This window comes from Taudactylus pleione, unplaced genomic scaffold (genome assembly GCF_031769625.1).
Source record: "Taudactylus pleione unplaced genomic scaffold, aTauple2 ptg000198l, whole genome shotgun sequence".
NCBI classification, from domain to species: Eukaryota; Metazoa; Chordata; class Amphibia; order Anura; family Myobatrachidae; genus Taudactylus; species Taudactylus pleione.
The window spans coordinates 11661716-11680064 of record NW_028284600.1 but is presented as its reverse complement, the minus strand read 5'-3'; the positions used below and the strand labels follow the sequence as shown (position 1 = coordinate 11680064).

General features: G+C 45.2%; 1 protein-coding gene across 1 annotated transcript in view; it reads right to left on the bottom strand.

The window, feature by feature from the left end:
- Nucleotides 1-18349, bottom strand: part of LOC148518864 (alpha-2-macroglobulin-like protein 1) — a 138811-nt gene that overhangs the window by 88510 nt on the left and 31952 nt on the right. Inside the window, exons 10-15 of the mRNA XM_088476944.1 lie at nt 18210-18316; nt 13708-13872; nt 8109-8318; nt 6406-6475; nt 3346-3491; nt 1329-1487 (exon numbers count right to left, since the gene is read on the bottom strand). Coding sequence (XP_088333070.1) covers nt 1329-1487; nt 3346-3491; nt 6406-6475; nt 8109-8318; nt 13708-13872; nt 18210-18316 — 857 coding nt within the window. The remainder of the gene's footprint in view (nt 1-1328; nt 1488-3345; nt 3492-6405; nt 6476-8108; nt 8319-13707; nt 13873-18209; nt 18317-18349) is intronic.

The following is an 18349-nucleotide window of genomic DNA, read 5'->3' as shown; positions in this document are numbered from 1 at the left end:
AACCTCCCCCCCAAGTGCCTAACCATAATCCCCCCCCCCCTAATTGCTTAAACCTAACCCTCCATTCCCCGCAGCCTAAACCTAAGTCCCCCGGGGGGTGCCTAACCCTAACCTCCCCCTAGGGGTGCCTAACCCTAACCCCCCCTTCCCCTAGCCTAAACCTTACCTCCCGGGAGGATGCCTAACCCAAAGTCCCCCCGGGAGCCCCTAACCTAACCCTCCCCCTCGCGGCTGTCCGCGCCCGGTGCCCGGCTTACCTTCTGTGAAGACTTCCACAATTTGCCAGGGATATAACTCGCGGGGACAGCGGTTACCTCAGCCGCTGTTCCTGCGAGTTCCCCTTTGTACATAGCAGAGATATTTTATCGCGAGTAACTGTAGATACTTCTTAATCATGTCAGTACAGCGATTATTAGTACATAGACCACTAAGTCTCCTGGAGGTCCCCTGCTGCTGTTTGCTGCCGCCCACGTCCCGTGTGAAGTGGGCAGCTTGATAACGCATTTGGTGCTGATTCACACCATTGTGGCCCCACTCCCTACCTCACAATGCCGGGAATCGCAGCTGTATATAGTAAGATGGGGTCTACGCAATCTCTGTATCACATCCCCTGCATCGCCCACCTTGCTGTACCACGTCTCCCCTCCTAGACCTCCTAACTGACTGCTCTCTCACATATATTACAGCCAGGATTTTAGCTACTATCAGAGCCGTAGCTAGACTTTTTGGTGTCCTGTGCCATAAAGAGCATTGGCGCACCCCTAATTTTTCAAAGGGACATAATGCACCCAAAAAAGGGCCATGGCTAAATGGGGAAGGGCCAGGGAAGCAATAGGAGAGGTCAGGAGATGCTGGGGATGAAATAAGAAGAAGCTACAAGCTAGAATGATAATAAACAGAAATTTGACAGGCCCAAACAGCGCCCCCGCCCTGTGGTGCCCTGTGCGATGGCACCGGCCGCACTACCCTAGCTAATATGTCCTGTAGGCACTTAAGAAAAAACTGCAGGCAAGCAATGGATATAGAAGGGAAGGAGTTTCAAACATATTGCCAAGTTTGAAGTAAGTGCGTCTGCCTATGTGACTGGGTCCAAGTGAATAGATAGCTGCAGTCTCTGATATTATATCAGCCCAAAAATGTCTGCCTCCGCTGTATGAAAGAGACAGGTCTACTTTAACACAAAACTGATGTAGTAAAAGACTTTTAGTAAAGTTCAAAAGTAGAAATGCAACATCAATGATCTATCAAATATGGGAAATAGATTGCTCTACAGTAAACTGTATGTCATGCCTGATTCTCTACAGCTATTTGTTTAGTAGATCGCTCACCAATTCTTTGTGTAGCTCTAATAAACCCTCATGGTCATTGTGACGTAAAAGCCCTTTATCTACGGAGCGTACAGAACAGACGGATCCAGACTCTGATCTGACCTCTAGATTCACCCTTTCTCCTGGGTGAACCTTTTCTTTAGAGAACTTGAGTTGGACCTGTTCATGGAAATCATAAAGGTACAAGATGAAATTAAGAGTGGTTTAAGCATCAGATGTACTTTTACAGGATTGATTTAAAGCAAAACGATCAACTGCAAATGGCAGCCCCTATGCAGGATGAATTATCATAAATCATAATACAGCCTATCAAATCACTTTTAATTAAGGACATCACTGCATACATGGGCTGCTTCGTCATGAATATCAATAGTGAATTTATAGGTAGTATTTATATACATTTTGGTTCTGTTCACAAAATGGCTGCCGCCACTCTGTGGAGGTAAAAGGTGCAATTTAGCTCTTTCTATACTGGCCCTTAAGGGTAGATGGAAATTAAATGACTATGAGCAGGCAATTCAATTTTCCGTGACGTGCAGTTACCAGGGGTGCCCAGAGGGGGAAGAGCGGGTACTAATGACCTGGGCCCGGGCTTGTTGGAGGGGCCTGGGTTCGACGCTGTCCCCCCCTTCCCTCTTATCTGTCGGCAGCCAAGCACACGCTGCTGCAGTGGGAGCAGGGAGACTGCTCGCTGCCCCTGAGCAGCAGCAGCAGTCACCTCTCCTCTGCCTGTGGAGCGATCACACTGATCTCCTCTCCCCCACCCTGGATTTGCATCGGGCTGAGGGGCTCACAGCGCTCCCACTCCCCGGCGTCCCTGGCAGTCAGTATGTGCAGCTGCATACATCAAGTATAATTACAGGAGAGGAACAAGATTAATTGCACACATATTGGAGTTGCAGGTAAAATGAGTGATGTTGCAGTCTTGATGTGCCACCAATACAAGTGTTCCTGCACCGTTCCCATGAAATATTGCCAGCATTGCAATTACCCCCTATAATTTGTCTGGATCAGGCCCGGGCTTATGGACTGCTCAAATAATGGAATAACTGCTCCTAGGAAAACAATTTTGGTTCTTTTCAATGTGTGGTTTGATTCAGTTTAAAATATTTCCTTTGCCTATAAACTGCGAGTCATGTTGGCTCATGCTTACTACCTAGACCACTGGTTGTTTTTTTAACTGAGGGGGTGATTCAGACCCGAACGCAACGCAGTGCACTTTCTGCAGCCGGCAGGGGCAGGGTATGCAAATTCCACGATCGCATGTCAAAGCTTAAGGACGCCCTCTATGTCTTAGAGAGCGACGGCAGAGCGAACGCACGCCGGTCTAAAGACGCCCACTTTTCTTTCTCAGCACACGTCATCTCCAGGGACTGTATGATTAATCAGTACCATTGAGAACCATCGGAGCTGCATGCAGCCCTTGAGGTAGACCCTACCCTGCCGGAAGCACTGCGATCACTGCAGGCTGAAATAGGTGACGTGTACAATGACGCTTCCATACTAATTATGGACGCCCATTAAACACTGTTTTGACGCCCAGACACGCCTGCGTTCGAAGCACCACTCCCCCGTTCACAAGCACCTTCCCTTGTTACCACCCACAAACAGCCCTATCTGTCACTCATAGTAGCGCTCAGTCTGTGTACTTTGAGCGCACGATTCCCAATAGCAGTGAGTGGCTCATACGCAGACGGGCAACTATTGGCTATAACGTGCGATCGCGGCTTAGCGTCTGGATCTGAGTCTGGCCCAGAGTACTCTGTGGTGAATTTACAGGTTTTTCTGTGGTTAAGTTCCTAAAACATTCTGTAGCTACTATATAAATAAGGGATAGTAATAATAACTCAATTGTCTAATTCTCAATATACAATTATTCATCTATAGCACTCTCACTTCTATTTAATCTCTATGCAGCTTTCGCTATTAAATTCAGATGTATGACATTCCATTATATTTTTAGATTTAAAATGTATTTTTGATGCAAGCGGCAATTACTTCATTCTAGTCCTCTCACCTTATTGTTTAGGCAGATTGGAATTTGAATCTTTTTTTTGCCTGCAGCAACATCCCCATTTAGCAATACAGTGTAAATTATAAATGTAACTTCAGGATACAACTCAATAGTTTTTGGAAACGTCAATGAAAATGTTCCCTCTAGAACTGGAGACAAAGATAGAAAATGTTAAAAATTGCTTGTAGGAGCCGGTGATCCTTATATCCTTGGCGCTATAACCACTAAGGGGAATTCAATTAGACTTACCGCTGTTTATTAGCTCCCGGGTTAAGTGCCCAGAGCTATTCAGTTATATCCCACAGTAAGCCCCATGAATAGTTCCGAGGTCTTAACCTGGGAACTAAAACTCCATGGTAAGTCCTGAGGCTAATTACAATTCCCCCAAAGAGCTACACACACCAGTCAGTCCTTTTAATGACTACAGCAGAAAACTATGGGCCTGATTCAGAGCCGGACGCTCTGACCAGAGCGCTCGCTCTGAATCAGGGCCCTCTTACCTAAAAATGGAGTGGCCTCCTGTCCGCTCGCATAGCTGTTGGTGACCACCCACAGCTTATGCGAGCGGCCAAAAAGATGGTCGCGATGGTCAAGACCATTGCGACCATCGGGCTTGCGACGAGACCCTGCGGTAGGGTCTCGCTGCCGCAAGCCCAGGAGTGCTTTTGGCTCTATCAGAGCCAAAAGCACTCCCACTGACATCACTAGTGGTGTCAGTGGGGCCGGCCCCAGATGGTAGGCGTTCCCATGGGAACGCCTCCGTCTGGGCAGCAACGCCCCAGGCACGCCCACCAAAGGGGGCGTGCTGTCACTCACCATCGACAGCACGCCCCCTTTGGTGTGAGACCCATAGCGAAAGCTTGGCTGTCGCTATGCGTGTCTCGCGCATGCACACGACGGAGCTCCCTCCGTCATGCGCATGCGCATTAGGGCTCAATCTACCCGCTTGCAAGCGCTCAGCGCTCGCGAGCGGGTCTGAATCAGGCCCTATGAGAATACTAGTGGAGGAGCTGCCGCCTGGGCCAAGAAATCAAATTCACCTAGACAAGTATTATACTGGTCAAAAGAAAGGGTTCCATACTGTACACTGGTTATTATAATGTGGCTCACAGTACGTTCTGGATATCATAATAGGGTTCATACTATTAAGCATTAAAGGCTCAGCACTGCATAATTGTACATATAATGGAGTTCAATACTTATTTTCAGAATAAAGCCATACATTGTATATTAACGAGATGTTCTGCATATTGTAGTCTCATTATACTTCTTTGAAATTTGCAATTTTGCAATAACTTAACTGCTCGTGTAAACACCCACCGCATTGGGGAAACCAACCCCACGTATTGTTGTACTAGGTGGACATTAGTGGGTCTCATTAGAAAGCACTGAAAGGGTGGTTTTTTTTCAAGTGCATAGAGAACCAGTGGCGGAACTCCCGGAAACAATGGAGTCATTTGCCGCCGGACGCCAGCCCTGATGGGGGCACCTGGCTCCATTGTCCCCGGGACCTGCATGGAGAAGGAGCGCCACTGAGCGTGTTACCAGCGGGAGCCCGGCTCCTATTCAAACCCCCAGCGGCAGCCAGAGGGCAGAGCTCCCTCCGTCTTCTGGGTCCCGCAGTGCACTATGGGAGTGACATAACATCACTCCCATAGTGCCGAGGAGCGGAGCGGATGCTGGGGACGGAACTCAGGAGTGAGCTCCGTCTTCTGGGTCCCACAGTGCACTATGGGAGTGACGTCATGACGTCACTCCCATAGTGCTGAGGAGCGGACGATGGGGACGGAGCTCAGGAGTGAGCTCCGTCTTCTGGGTCCTGCAGTGCACTATGGGAGTGACGTCATGACATCACTCCCATAGTGCCGAGGAGCGGACGCTGGGGACGGAGCTCAGGAGTGAGCTCCGTCTTCCAAGTCCCGCGGTGCACTATGGGAGTGACGTCATAGTGCCGAGGAGCGGATGCTGGGGACGGAGCTCAGGAGTGAGCTCCGTCTTCCAAGTCCCGCAGTGCACTATGGGAGTGACTCCCATAGTGCCGAGGAGTGGACGCTGGTGACGGAGCTCAGGAGTGAGCTCTATCTTCTGGGTCCCGCAGTGCACTATGGGAGTGACGTCATTACGTCACTCCCATAGTGCCAAGGAGCAGACGCCGGGAATGGACGGCAGCAGCACTGGAGCGGGGATAAAGGTAACTGTTTTTTTGTGTGGATATGCGCGCGGGGGGGGGGGGCTCACTACTGGGGGCAACTACAGGGGGCTCACTACTGGGGGCAACTACAGGGGGCTAACTACTGGGGGTAACTACAGGGTGCAACTACAGGAGGGATCACTACTGAGGGCAACTACAGGGGGCTCACTACTGGAGGTACTGCATAGGGGGACCACTACTGGAGGCACTGTATAAAAAAAACTGCATGGGGGGGCGGCAGCTGGGGCTAGCATAGGGGTGGTGCATTTTAATTTGGGGGGGGGCACCAACATTTATCTTGCCTCCGGGCACCTGAGGTTACGCCACTGGAGGGAACACTCCACATTTCTTAACCCTAAATGCGCCAAATTGCAAATATATTTGCTATACGATATGTCAAAAACAGATCACACAAATTTTAATGAACCAGGAATGTTCACAGGTAGTCAAGGCTTGGATTCTATATAATAATCCACTAAGGTCTGTCCCGTCTCCTACATGCATGCGTAGTAGGAGCTGGGTAGCATGCCGTTTGTCCAATGCCTCCCACTGTTAGGGAGACGGGACAGACCCTAGCAAGATCAGAGAAGACTTGCTGGGAGGTAAGAATGCAGTAGCAGGAAGGAGGGGGTTTTGATGGAGATGACGGAGAGGGGCAGAGCTGCGGGAGAATGGGTCAGAGCAGCAGACAGTGTGGAGGAGTGGGCAGAGAGGGGGCGATAATGATCATTGAGCAGATCGGAATGGTGCAGCGGACAGGGGACGGGCAGATCAGGAGCAGTGAGGGGCGCGAGCTGGACAAGGTCGGGAGGGGGCAGACGTGGTGACCTCACATATGCAGAGTCCCTTTACCAGTGTACTAATAAACTCACCAGAACCGAGTGACTGTTCTCTAATATCCAGTTTATATTCCCCAGAAGAAACAATTCCTTTAGACAGAAGCTGCGAAAGCATAACATTAAATTAATTAGTCTGTTATTTGTGCCTGAATACTGTAGGAATTATGAAATTGTGATTACTCCAGAATTTTCAGTTATGATAATTTTATGAATTAGGGAATTTTCAAAGTTAAATAAATATATATTGTAAATAAAATAAACAGGTATGGGCGTGCCAGAGGTTACCCTATAACTGCAGCCTAAAGAGACAACACAAGGGTTCTCAGACCCTTAAGGGTACATAGATATAAAAGAGAAGGATTCTCCTGCGCTGGAAGAGGGTAAGATACAAATATTTTACTTTATATGGATCATGTCTATGACACTATCCTGCGATTAGACCTTCCCTTACTAACCTATATAGGGAGAGCTACAGTAATTTATAGATTGGGAGAGGTCAAAGTAATTATCACAACCATTATACAATTGGGTAAAACAGTATGAAAGGACAGCGGAGAATCTCCGCAATGTCAATCTGATAACTTCAACAATGAGATTTCAAGCTCATTAAATATCAAGAAGATGTTTCTGTTTGGTGTCTGGGCTCCCCTCTCATACAGTACAGTATGTGGATGCCTTCTAATGAATGGAGAAGAGATGTATCCAGTACATTAAAGCTGTATTGAACAATCATAATGAAAATACAATGTAAAACAGTTAAAACACAGGCTGAGGTGTGGATGGATCTCCTATCAGAGGAAATTGAGGGTATCAGCACTACTACTTTGCTTTAGTGGAGAAGAACTTTGGATTTCCCACCAGTGGAACTAGTCCAGGACTTGTTTCTCTATAAGGAGGAGGGAGTCCAGACGCCAGAGAGAATAACCATCTTGATAGTTGATGAACCATCTAATCCCATTGTTGAAGTACATAAAGCAAATAGACAATTGGGGGAGTCTCCCTTTGTCCTTTTATACATTTTAAATTTTAGATCTTCCCTTCCGAAACGCTGTGAAGTAGCAGCTTAGAAAAGCCATCGCTAAGGGGTATATTTACTAATGTGCAGGTTTACAGAAGTGGAGATGTTGCCCAACAGTGGCGTATCTATAATGGGTGCAGTGTGTGCTGGGCACACGGGCCCCCGGGTCCAGGAGGACCCCGCACCGCACACCCCGCACCCATATTATTTTAAACTCACCTGTCCATGGTCCCATGTCGAGTGTCAGCGCTGCTCAGAACACCGGAAAATGGCCACCTTTTTCCGGTGTTCTGCACTTGCGAAGTAGACTCCGGGCACACTCTAGTGCCCAGAGTCTAGTGCGCATACACAGAATGCCGGAAAATGGTCGCTGCTGCCATTTTTCCGGCGTTCTGCGCATGCGCAGTAGACTCAGGGCACACTCTAGTGCCGGGAGTCTACTAATGCTCCGGTGGCTGGCCAGCCACGTTAATCGGCTGCCGACCACCAGGGGAGAGAGGAGGGGGCCCTGCACGGGGAGTGCACATGGGCCCCCTCCTCTCTTAAGATGCCCCTGTTGCCCATAGCAACCAATCAGTTTCTGTTTATTATTTATCTAGCACCTTCTAGAAGATAATAGCTAGAATCTGATTGGCTGCTATGGACAACATCTCCACTTCTATAAACCTGCAGTTTAGTTATATACCCCCACAACTAAGGAGGAGAAGAGAACACTCACTAAGAAGAAGAAAGGAAGTTGCTCAGATTGAGGGTCCAGCTCTTTTTTATTGATGGAGTATTCCACAGCTACGGACTGATCAGTGTCACAGGATGGATTGTCTGTAGAGGCTCCTACTGTCAGGTAGCTGTTTGTCTCAGAGTAGAAGGGGTAGAGCCACTTATATACACTTGGAAACATTCCTTCTTCCTTTTCCAATGAAAACTTTCCCTGAGAAGAAGAAAATGAAGTTATTGCTTAATGATAATGATTACTTCTTAAGCGCTTTAAAAACTTAAACGGTGTGAGGAGTATTCCAAAGAGCATACAGCATTCGCACAAAAGTCCCCTTTATGAATGCATTCGATATGGGGCTCATGTAGCGTTGGAAACATCAGAAGACTGTACAATATTCATTCGCTGTGGAGTTAAAATACAATCTGATTCTCTGCTGGATACAATATTTTACCAATATGATTTAATGGTGTAGAACTGTGCAGTTTGGAAGTGTCTCAGGGCCTGATTTAGTAAGGATCGCCAATGCGATTGCAATAGCGATTTCGCACGCAGTCTCACTGTGATCATATGCTAATCCATTGCAATCGTTATGCCCGCAGCACTACATAATGATGCCCACTTTACCTTACACACATCCGTAATGTTTAGCAAGACTGCAAAACCATCAGTATAATCGAGTACAATCTGAGCCTCACGCACACTTGCACATGTTCAGATCTTACTCAGAAAATGCTAATGTAAGCATATGCCATGATTTATGCACCCCAATGCAACGGCGTTCAAATGCACTGGCATGCCTGCGTTTCCCCAATCACCCCCCCATCACCACTCACAAATGGTACTTTCTGTCATGGGTCTGCGTAGTCACTGCGATCTCAGTCTGATCACAGTGGCCGCATGTATGCAACAATCGTCCGATTGCGTGCGTATTAGCAGTACTGAATCAGGCCCACAATAATACTGACTTTTTTCCCCCATTGATTTATATTACTGTTGTGAGTCCTTTGCTCTTGTGTTGCAGTACCAACACTCATTCACCTACCAAATCACCAATAACCATGCTGGTCCTGTCCTAAAAATACATTGCTTTGCCTGCATGTGGGTGAGATGTACTAAGCTTTGGAAAGTAATAAATTGTAAAGTGAAACTACCAGCCCCTCAGCTCCTAACTGTCATCTTACAAGCTGTGTTTGAAAAATGACAGGAGCTGATTGGTTGGTAGTTTATCACTCTCCAAATTATCACTTTCCAGAGCGTAGTACGGCTTAGTACGTAGTGATGTGCGTGGACCTCCGTGTTTTGGTTTTATCAAAACCACCCCCAAGTGTTCTGGTTCAGATTTGGTTTTGGTTTCAAATGACTTTAAAATTGATGAAGACAGCTAAAATCATGCAATTTGGACCCGTTTACAACATGCAATTCAAAATCCGAGATCTGTTTTTTAAATCCAAGTTCCAAACTTACAGCAGATCCGCGTTGGGACTCAGTTCTACTCGGACCCCCAAAAGTGATCCGAACTAGGACTTCATTCAACTTGTATTCCCAACGTTCAGGTGTGTTCGGTTTTCAGGAAAACCAAATCGCACATCTCTAGTACAGAGTAATGAACTACAAGCAGTCATTACTGTATTAATCATGTTGGTAGAGCTGGATGGTGCTGAGCACTGAATTGTAGGATACGTTCTCTGTGTGGGGTCCCCCAATCTGTGTTCGTGGCATTCGTAGCACCTTGGTAATATTATATTATAAAGACAAATCATAAGAATACAATGGTATATAATAAAACTGATTGTACATAACAGAAAGAGGGCGTGATTCCGAGGTGCACGCAAGCCATATGCAATTCTGATGATCATGTAGTTGTGCGAATATTTTCTAATGCGCATGCGCAAAATGATCTGGAAGCCCCTTTGACGCATGCATTATCCTGAGTGTCTGCACAAAGGTGCTATTGCATACAGGAGAGCGTTGGGCGTTCCTGGGTGTTGTCTTGGAGGTGGCTTGAAGTGAACGCAAAAAAGTCTGTCGCGTTGGTGTGTTATGGGAATGTCATGGGTGTGTCACTGCAAGCCGCCTGCATGCTCAGATGCAGAACCACTTCTGCAGAAACCATGTGCAGATGGAGATACTACACCTACCATAGAGCCTGATTCAGCGATGGACTCTAAGTAGTTACAGCTGCGACTTTTGTCACAGCCGCTACTGTGAAGTCATGCTAATCCTGCAGCCAATGGGCCTTCAATTGAGACGCCCACTGGTTGCAGCTCTAATCCGCCGTGGTACGCGCTTAGGCACATTAACGAGCAGACATTGCTAAGAATGTCCTACGGTATTAGGCTGCCGGTGTCAGAGGAACTGTGCCTTTGACACAGTCTCTGACACCGGCACGCCCCAACACACCTGCTGACACGACCACCAATTGAAGCCACTCCCCTGTCACCGCCCAGGAACAGCTATGGGAACTGCATGGATCTCTATGCAGTTGCCATCTCCGTCCACGGGGCGGTGACCATCAGGATTGAAGTGGAGTGCATCTCGGATGCATTCACATAAGTAAAACTTGCATCCACCTCTGAATAAGGCCCATATACAGATTTGGAAATCATAGTGTCAGCAATTGCTTGTTTGGTTTCTGCTTCAAAGACAGTTTGTGGCATGGCTTCTAGTGAGACTTGTGGCAGACCTAAAGCTCAGTGAATGTGACAGAAGTATTGTACCAATTTCAAAGAGTGCCTTGTTGCAACTAAGTGAGAGAGTTCTACGGAAGTCTTCAGTTAAAGCTATCTTGAATTTCAAGAAAAGTGTCCACATAAAGCACAAAGGTAAGCAATCATTGCTCTGAACTGTTTGGGCATCTGGTGAGAGAGAGCTTCTTTGAGTGCAATTTCATATTGTGTGTCAGATTCAAATAGATTCCGTGCAATAGCAGCTTGCTTGAAAGTTTCGTGCACTGTTCCATTAAAGGTCTCCAGGTCATCAGCCTGGGGACACTGACCAATAAAAGACAGAGTGCGAATGTTTACTTATGTTTTGGGCTGACGTTGTAGACACGGTCGATAGCTAAATGATTCCTTTGCCTTCTTTTCCAATGTTTATTGTCAAATAAATACTCTTTCGGGATGTCTTGGTACAAAATCAATCTGCCTTCGGGGCCATTGTGATTGAGTTTGGAAAATGCTGTCAAAGTTGTCTTGGTAGGGATGGAAACTGTCAGCGATGGTTAGTAGTGGCTGTGAGGGGAAAAAAAGTAAATACATTTTACCCAAATGGCGCCCTTGGTCAGAGAAGGCGCCCAGAGTACGAGCTCCACTGGCTTCACCCTCGCTACACCCCCGGTTTTACAGCACCACCCACTCATTTGTAATTTTGAGAAAGTGACCATTAACTTTGGTTAGAAAGGTTCTGCCATCGTTTCGTCGCTTGGTAATGGGATAACCGTTGCACCTGCATAAGGTATCGGGAAATTGAGCACTCTGCAAGGGCTGTGGATCATGCAAGACATCACAACTTCAAACAGGACAGTCCCAAAGAATCTTCATTCTCTCTTGTCTGAGACATATAATTGTGACCCATTGATCACTCACGCCTTCCAGTAAGGCTCTTATGTTTATTTTATTTTTTTGTTGCTAGGAAGACATTCTGTTATGGGTAAGTATGCAACAGAAATGTGTATGTCTATCAGTGAAACAGGGATGTGCTGCTGTCAGTGAGGCAGGGATGTGTTACTTTCCAGTGAGTAGTGTCTGTATGAGTGATGCTGTTGTTTACAGTTGGATTTGTTTACAGATGGTCATGTCACAGTTGGATTTGTTTACAGATGGTCATGTCACAGTTGGATTTGTTTACAGATGGTCATGTCACAGTTGGATTTGTTTACAGATGGTCATGTCACAGTTGGATTTGTTTACAGATGGTCATGTCACAGTTGGAAGTAGTTCAGATAAGCGGTTATGCTGGGAAGTGTGCCACCATTGGGAAATAATGCACAGTCATGTGATCTAGTGTGTCTAATCATGTTAGTGGGAATGATGTCATTATAAAACACTATTTTACATGGGAACGTTGTCGCTCCGTTACACCCGAACCATTGCCCCAATATCATTTTTCTCTTTGACTTGCACACCTACATGGTAAGACCTTTATTTTCATACTGCAACCATATTTTTACATTCAGACGTTCTCTCAAAATAGGTCTCACATTAAAAAACCTTATAGAATTAATATATAGATTTTTTTTAACTCGAAGGTTCTAGATACTTTTAATTGTGAAAATCAGTGGTAAACTGCTAACTGCTGACAGAGCATGAGAATCATCATCAAGCATGTGACTATGAAATACAGACCCAGTGGCCCCAAGAAGGGGGTTGTGGTGGGTAATAAGTACCCATGTCCTGAGTCTCCATTGGCAGCCCAGTACTGGTGATCAGGATGAGGGAGATAGGATGGTTAAAAATGCTAAATGGTCTAAAAGTTTGCTGTTAGTCCACATTGGGAGGCATATGATTGTAACTGTGTGTCTGGTGAGGAACATGAGGAAAGCCATCACAGGGTCCGAGGAGTGGCACTAGCACTGGTTCAAGAATTTGCTGGTATGGATGAAATGTTAGCCAACATCGCTGGAGAAGGAGCCATCATCTGGAATAGGTCCGGTGAGTTTTCTCTATTTTCCAGTATTGAATCTGAATAGATTCATGCTTGTCCAATCACCTTGCTGTAGTTTGAATTGGAGTGGGCCAATCAGAGTTGAATGCGGCAGGCCAATCACATCTAGGTGTGTCGTAGCCTTGCCTTATTGCTCTGGTCAATATTAGTTGGTGTGAGCCAGGAGACTCAGGGCTAAATCACACAATTACTAACACCTAAAAAGCCAAATTAAAAACTGTCTGTTAGTAAATGTGTGATTTAGCACCAGAAACACAACATCGATTTAGATCAATATAAAATTGATCAAAATCGATTAAAATCAACCTTTAGTAAATGTATTTCTTAATCACACACAGATGTACAAATGTTGTACACTAAATCGATCAGTGTAATCTAGCAATATAGTTTTGTCACTCCCAGTTGTTTTAGGTTGTGAATAAGTTGTACATTTTGAGCGAGGAAGACACTAAGCATGGCCGAGTCGCACAGGACATGTTACACGGAGAGGGGATATTTGGCACGACTGAAGCAACAGAAAGAAAGGACACATTTGTATGTATGACAAACTTAGGTACAGCTGAAGTCTGGACCATGCTTATGTGATTACTAAAATTTCACCTCACTTATGTAACTGTCTTTTACAATTTCTCCATTATTAATATATATTTCGCTAGCTGCGTGCCACAAGCATACAAATGCTTTCAAGCAAACCATACAGTATCTTCCCAATCTCTGAATAGTACACAAACATTTTATTGTAGAACACACACTGTTGTTCTTTAAAGACCGATTTTCTTAAATTGGTGGCCCATGAGCAGAAGTGGTCATCAAAAACATGACATCCCTATCTCTAGTCCCCTCCTGTGTACATGTGTTGGTAAAATATGTGGAAAACACCATTAAAAAACAAATTTTTCCCAGTGTAATTTCGTGTGCATAATACAATAATATAACTGACCATCAAGGACACCATGTCATCCCATGTAGAAGTGTCCATTGTAAAAGTTGCAAGGCCTTTCTCATTGGTTATTGCTGTCAGATTGACATCTCCATTTTCAAAGCCCACTACCAAGAAGACCGTTTCATTCATCTTGGGTTGTTGTTTATTGTCAATAACTTTCAGCTGTGGAAAAATGGTCAAATATGTTAATTCTTTGTCCAGCATACAGTACATCATTGGTAGTACCCTTGGAATGTTACATTGTCCAGCACACATCATTGGTTGTACCCTTGGAATGCTACATTGTCCAGCATACATCATTGGTAGTACCCCAGGAATGCTGTATTGTCCAGCATACATCATTGGTAGTACCCCATGGAATGCTACATTGTCCAGCATACATCATTGGTAGTACCCCATGGAATGCTACATTGTCCAGCATACATCATTGGTAGTACCCCATGGAATGCTACATTGTCCAGCATACATCATTGGTAGTACCCCTGGAATGCTACATTGTCCAGCCTACATCACTGGTAGTACCCCTGGAATGCTACATTGTCCAGCATACATCATTGGTAGTATCCTTGGAATGCTACATTGTCCAGCATACATCATTGGTAGTACCCCTGGAATGCTACATTGTGCAGCATACATCATTGGTAGTACCCCTGGAATGCTACATTGTCCAGCATACATCATTGGTAGTATCCTTGGAATGCTGCATTGTCCAGCATACATCATTGGTAGTACCCCTGGAATACTACATTGTCCAGCATACATCATTGGTAGTACCCCTGGAATGCTACATATCCAGCATACATCATTGGTAGCACCCTTAGAATGCTACATTTCTATTTTCCCCTTTAATAAAAACAAGTTGTGACCACTAAAAGTTTTATTAGGATGACAGTTTATGTGGTTGAATACATGAGGAGAACAAGACTGTGTATAACATCTGCAATTTTATCATGTGGAAGACAAATGTAGGCAAGCAGAAATCCACAGATTGAGAGTTAGTGTCACAACACAGAGGGTGCAGCCGGCACCTACCCGTGATGTAAATGCCAAAGCCCGGGGGGACTAGCACCTACCAAAACCAGCTGTGGTAAGCACCCCTTGCTGCTGGTTGTCTCTCTTCTGGATGCTGTGTGGGGACCACCAGCATCACCTCTTCCCTACAGCTGCAAGCAGCTCTGTTTGCAGGCAGACATCGATGGACTGGGGCTCCAGATCAGCCCTGGCAGTGCCCCTGGGCATGTGTACTCGCAAAGCGGTCTGGCCTCACCACAGAAACTCATGGTTACATCTCACGGGTGCGTGCCGCGAGTGACGGGGCATGACCTCGAGGCACCACCTCGGCTTTGATTATCCCAACTGAGCAGAGTATGAGGAGGCGGAGCTGCTTGGCCAAGGTTTAACCCCGGACCGGACCATTAAGCCATTGGCCCTTCTCGCATTTGCCAGGTCCTAGATGGGCAGTCTGGCCCTGCAGGCAGATGTGGCACCCATAGGTGTATCTGCATGCGAAACGTTCCAGTGTCACAGCCGCTGTCACTGTAAGTAGCATTTCGCACACAGAATATAGGCATGCCGCATATCATTTTAATCAACAGAAGCTGCTTGCTGTTGTGCGAATAAGATGCACTAAAAGGAGCTCGGCGCTACCGAGTCACACTCCACTCACATGTTATGTGTAACACAACTTGTAGCGCACATAGAATAGATGTATGTGTGTACACAACTGTATGGAGGTATTTATTTTATTCATTTCTAAAATGATTTCAGATTTCCTCTTAAACCAGTTATAAAAATAGACCCGAGTACCACCACAAAAAAGCACTGTCCCTTAGATAAATCAATAATTGCTATTTGCCCCTTTAGATAAATAAATACTCAATATTGTCCACTTTAGATAAATACATAATTTCGGCCCTCTTATTTATCTAAAGTATTTATTTATGAGGAGGCAACCACTTGCTGTGCACTTTAGGACTGTAAGTACACATTGTGGTCCATGTGCATGCTGATGCTTGTAGTTATCAAATGCTTGCGCTATATTTTACAATACTTTTCCCGGTACCCACTGGCACCAGAAGACAGGAGAGGCCCGATGCTACTCAGCATTGGGTTAGTCACCTCTAGAGGACAATACTCAATAGTAAATAGCATTGGGCTTGGATAAAATGAAAGGAAGGGTTGTTTTGTTTTTATTTATTTTATTATTCTCACAGGCATGATCGCAGGAGCAGCATGTACAGTAGATTCAGCTACCTGACCTGGGTGTCTATTTAAAAAAAAAAAATGTTTACTAAAGAGCACAGACCTACCATGTGGTTTGCTTAATACAGCTTCATATATACTTTCCATATATAAAAATGGGGTATGACTATTTTTAGGTAGGTGGTTTCAAAAAATAGAGGTCCAAATGTAATAGGGTGTCAGTTTTGGTAAATTGCGAGTTTGGTGCTAAACTCGCAATTTTTCACTCTCCAATGTAATAGGGTGTCAGTTCACTCTGACACTCGCATTTGTCAGAGTTACTAAAACTCCCCATTCTCAAACTCGCATCCAGATGTTTTCACATTGAAAACAATCAACTCGCCCAATGTAATAGGGTGCCAGTTTCAGACTCGCAAAAAAAAGATAAGCAAAAGTCCCCAAATAATAGACCTGCTTCAGGCTAGCGAGTATATCCTGAGCAGGTAATTTTAACACAGAAACATGCACATATCCATGAGATATGTACATGTTTCTGTGTGTACTTATGTAAAATGTTTTTAAATAAAAAAAAAAATTACGTGCACCCCCTCCCCAAAAGCCTTACCAGCCCCAGGCTTTATAAAGCCTGTCCTGGTTCTAAGAATACAGGGGCCAAAATGCATAAGGGGCCCCTGTATATTAAGAACCAGCACAGGGCTTTGCAGAGCCAGTCCTGGTTATGGAAAATCAGGGGACAAAACGAGTAGGAGTCCCCTGAAAATTCCAGAACCAGCACCGAACTCTTTCTAGCGGGGGGATAATGCCACAGCCAGGGAAAACCTTTCACTGGTTTCCCCGGCCAAAGCATTATCCCTGACCGCTAGTCAGTCCAGGCCGGGGATCCCTGGGGAGTTGGGTACCCCCCCAATAAAGGGGTACCCCTCTCCAGGGCACCCCAGGCCTAGACTGATAGCCCGGGGCTATCCCCGGCGCCCTATGGCCGTCGGTGCTGAGTTGATAGTGTTAGTGTAAAATTAAAGTTTCCATATTGTCTTTAGCTGTAGAACCACAAGTACTAGCAAGCCTCCCCCGCATGCTGGTATTTGGAGAACCACAAATACCACCATGTGGGGCATTACGGGCCCGCTGACACTTTTAGTTCCACAACTAAAGAAATATGTAAATAAACAAACACACACCGTGAATGTAAAATTTTAATAAAACATACATGCACACTCACACTCACACATACTCACCTAGTATCCGAAGTAATCCATAGGGGTACCTTAAAAAAAAAATCCATACTCATCTCTCCTATGCGTAGATCGCGTCCACTTGTCCAAGTAGGCATTCCAGGGGTTAAAAAAAAACACGCAAAAAACCCGATCCATGCCGGACACAGCAAAGGTATGTGTGTACACATACCTTTGCTCCGTGTAAATGGCCGGGGGAACACGTGTGCCCCATTATTGAAGAGGCCGTCAGCCAATCAGGGAGCATCTCCGTCGGAGCAGCTCCCTTATTAGCTGAATGTGGTCAGCCTGTGTCTCCCATAGACTTCTATGGTGAGAAAAACCCATTGAAGTCTATGTTGGGAACCGCTACATCGTAGCCGCAAGGTTAATTGAAGTTAATCTTGTGGTCACATCCCTGATACAATGTTGCGACATTGTATCAGTGATGTAACCACAAGATTAACGTGAATCTTCTGGTTACATCACTAGTCGCATTAAAAGGTGTCAGTTTAAATAGGGAAAAACTCGCCTAAACTCGTAAATGCAGTAGCCTGGAGCTGAAAAGTCCGCAGGCTATTGAATTTGCGAGTTTCAGTACAAACTCGCACTTTTTAAAAGTACGAGAAAGTGCGAGTTTGTACTGTTACTAAAACTGACATCCTATTACATTTGGTACATAGTGTTACAGCATGTGATGTTTTGCCTTTAGAAACATGTCACTGTAATTTACTTAAAGATTAGGTACTGTAATACAATATTTTAAATGAAAGTTGTGTATTGCTGAGCTGCATAATAAGCATTAAATAACAAGAGTATCTATATGTAACTATACAGTACATATACACTATGCTCTCTCTATCGCAGCAGGGTCCATGTTAGTATGAATGTTCTTCTGAAACTAAACAGGTGCAAACCTCAAGTTCATCCATGGCGTCGTTTTTTAGGATCCGTCTCAAAGGAAACTGATGGAATATGTACTGAGCAACTAAATCAAGTCAAAGCGATTTATTAATTTTTACATGACAACATGACTATAGTTGAGATCTCAAGTTGTAAAAAGCTGTTCTAGACCCGTGCCCTTACCTTGACAGTAAAAGGGATTCCTCTCTGGTAATACTGCGCAAGGTCCTCAAACATCATTTTGTCGGGAACTTGAACGAGAAAAGCAGCTGATGCCTTCTCCACGTAACCTGAGATGAAACATCAATGTTAGAATATAAGAA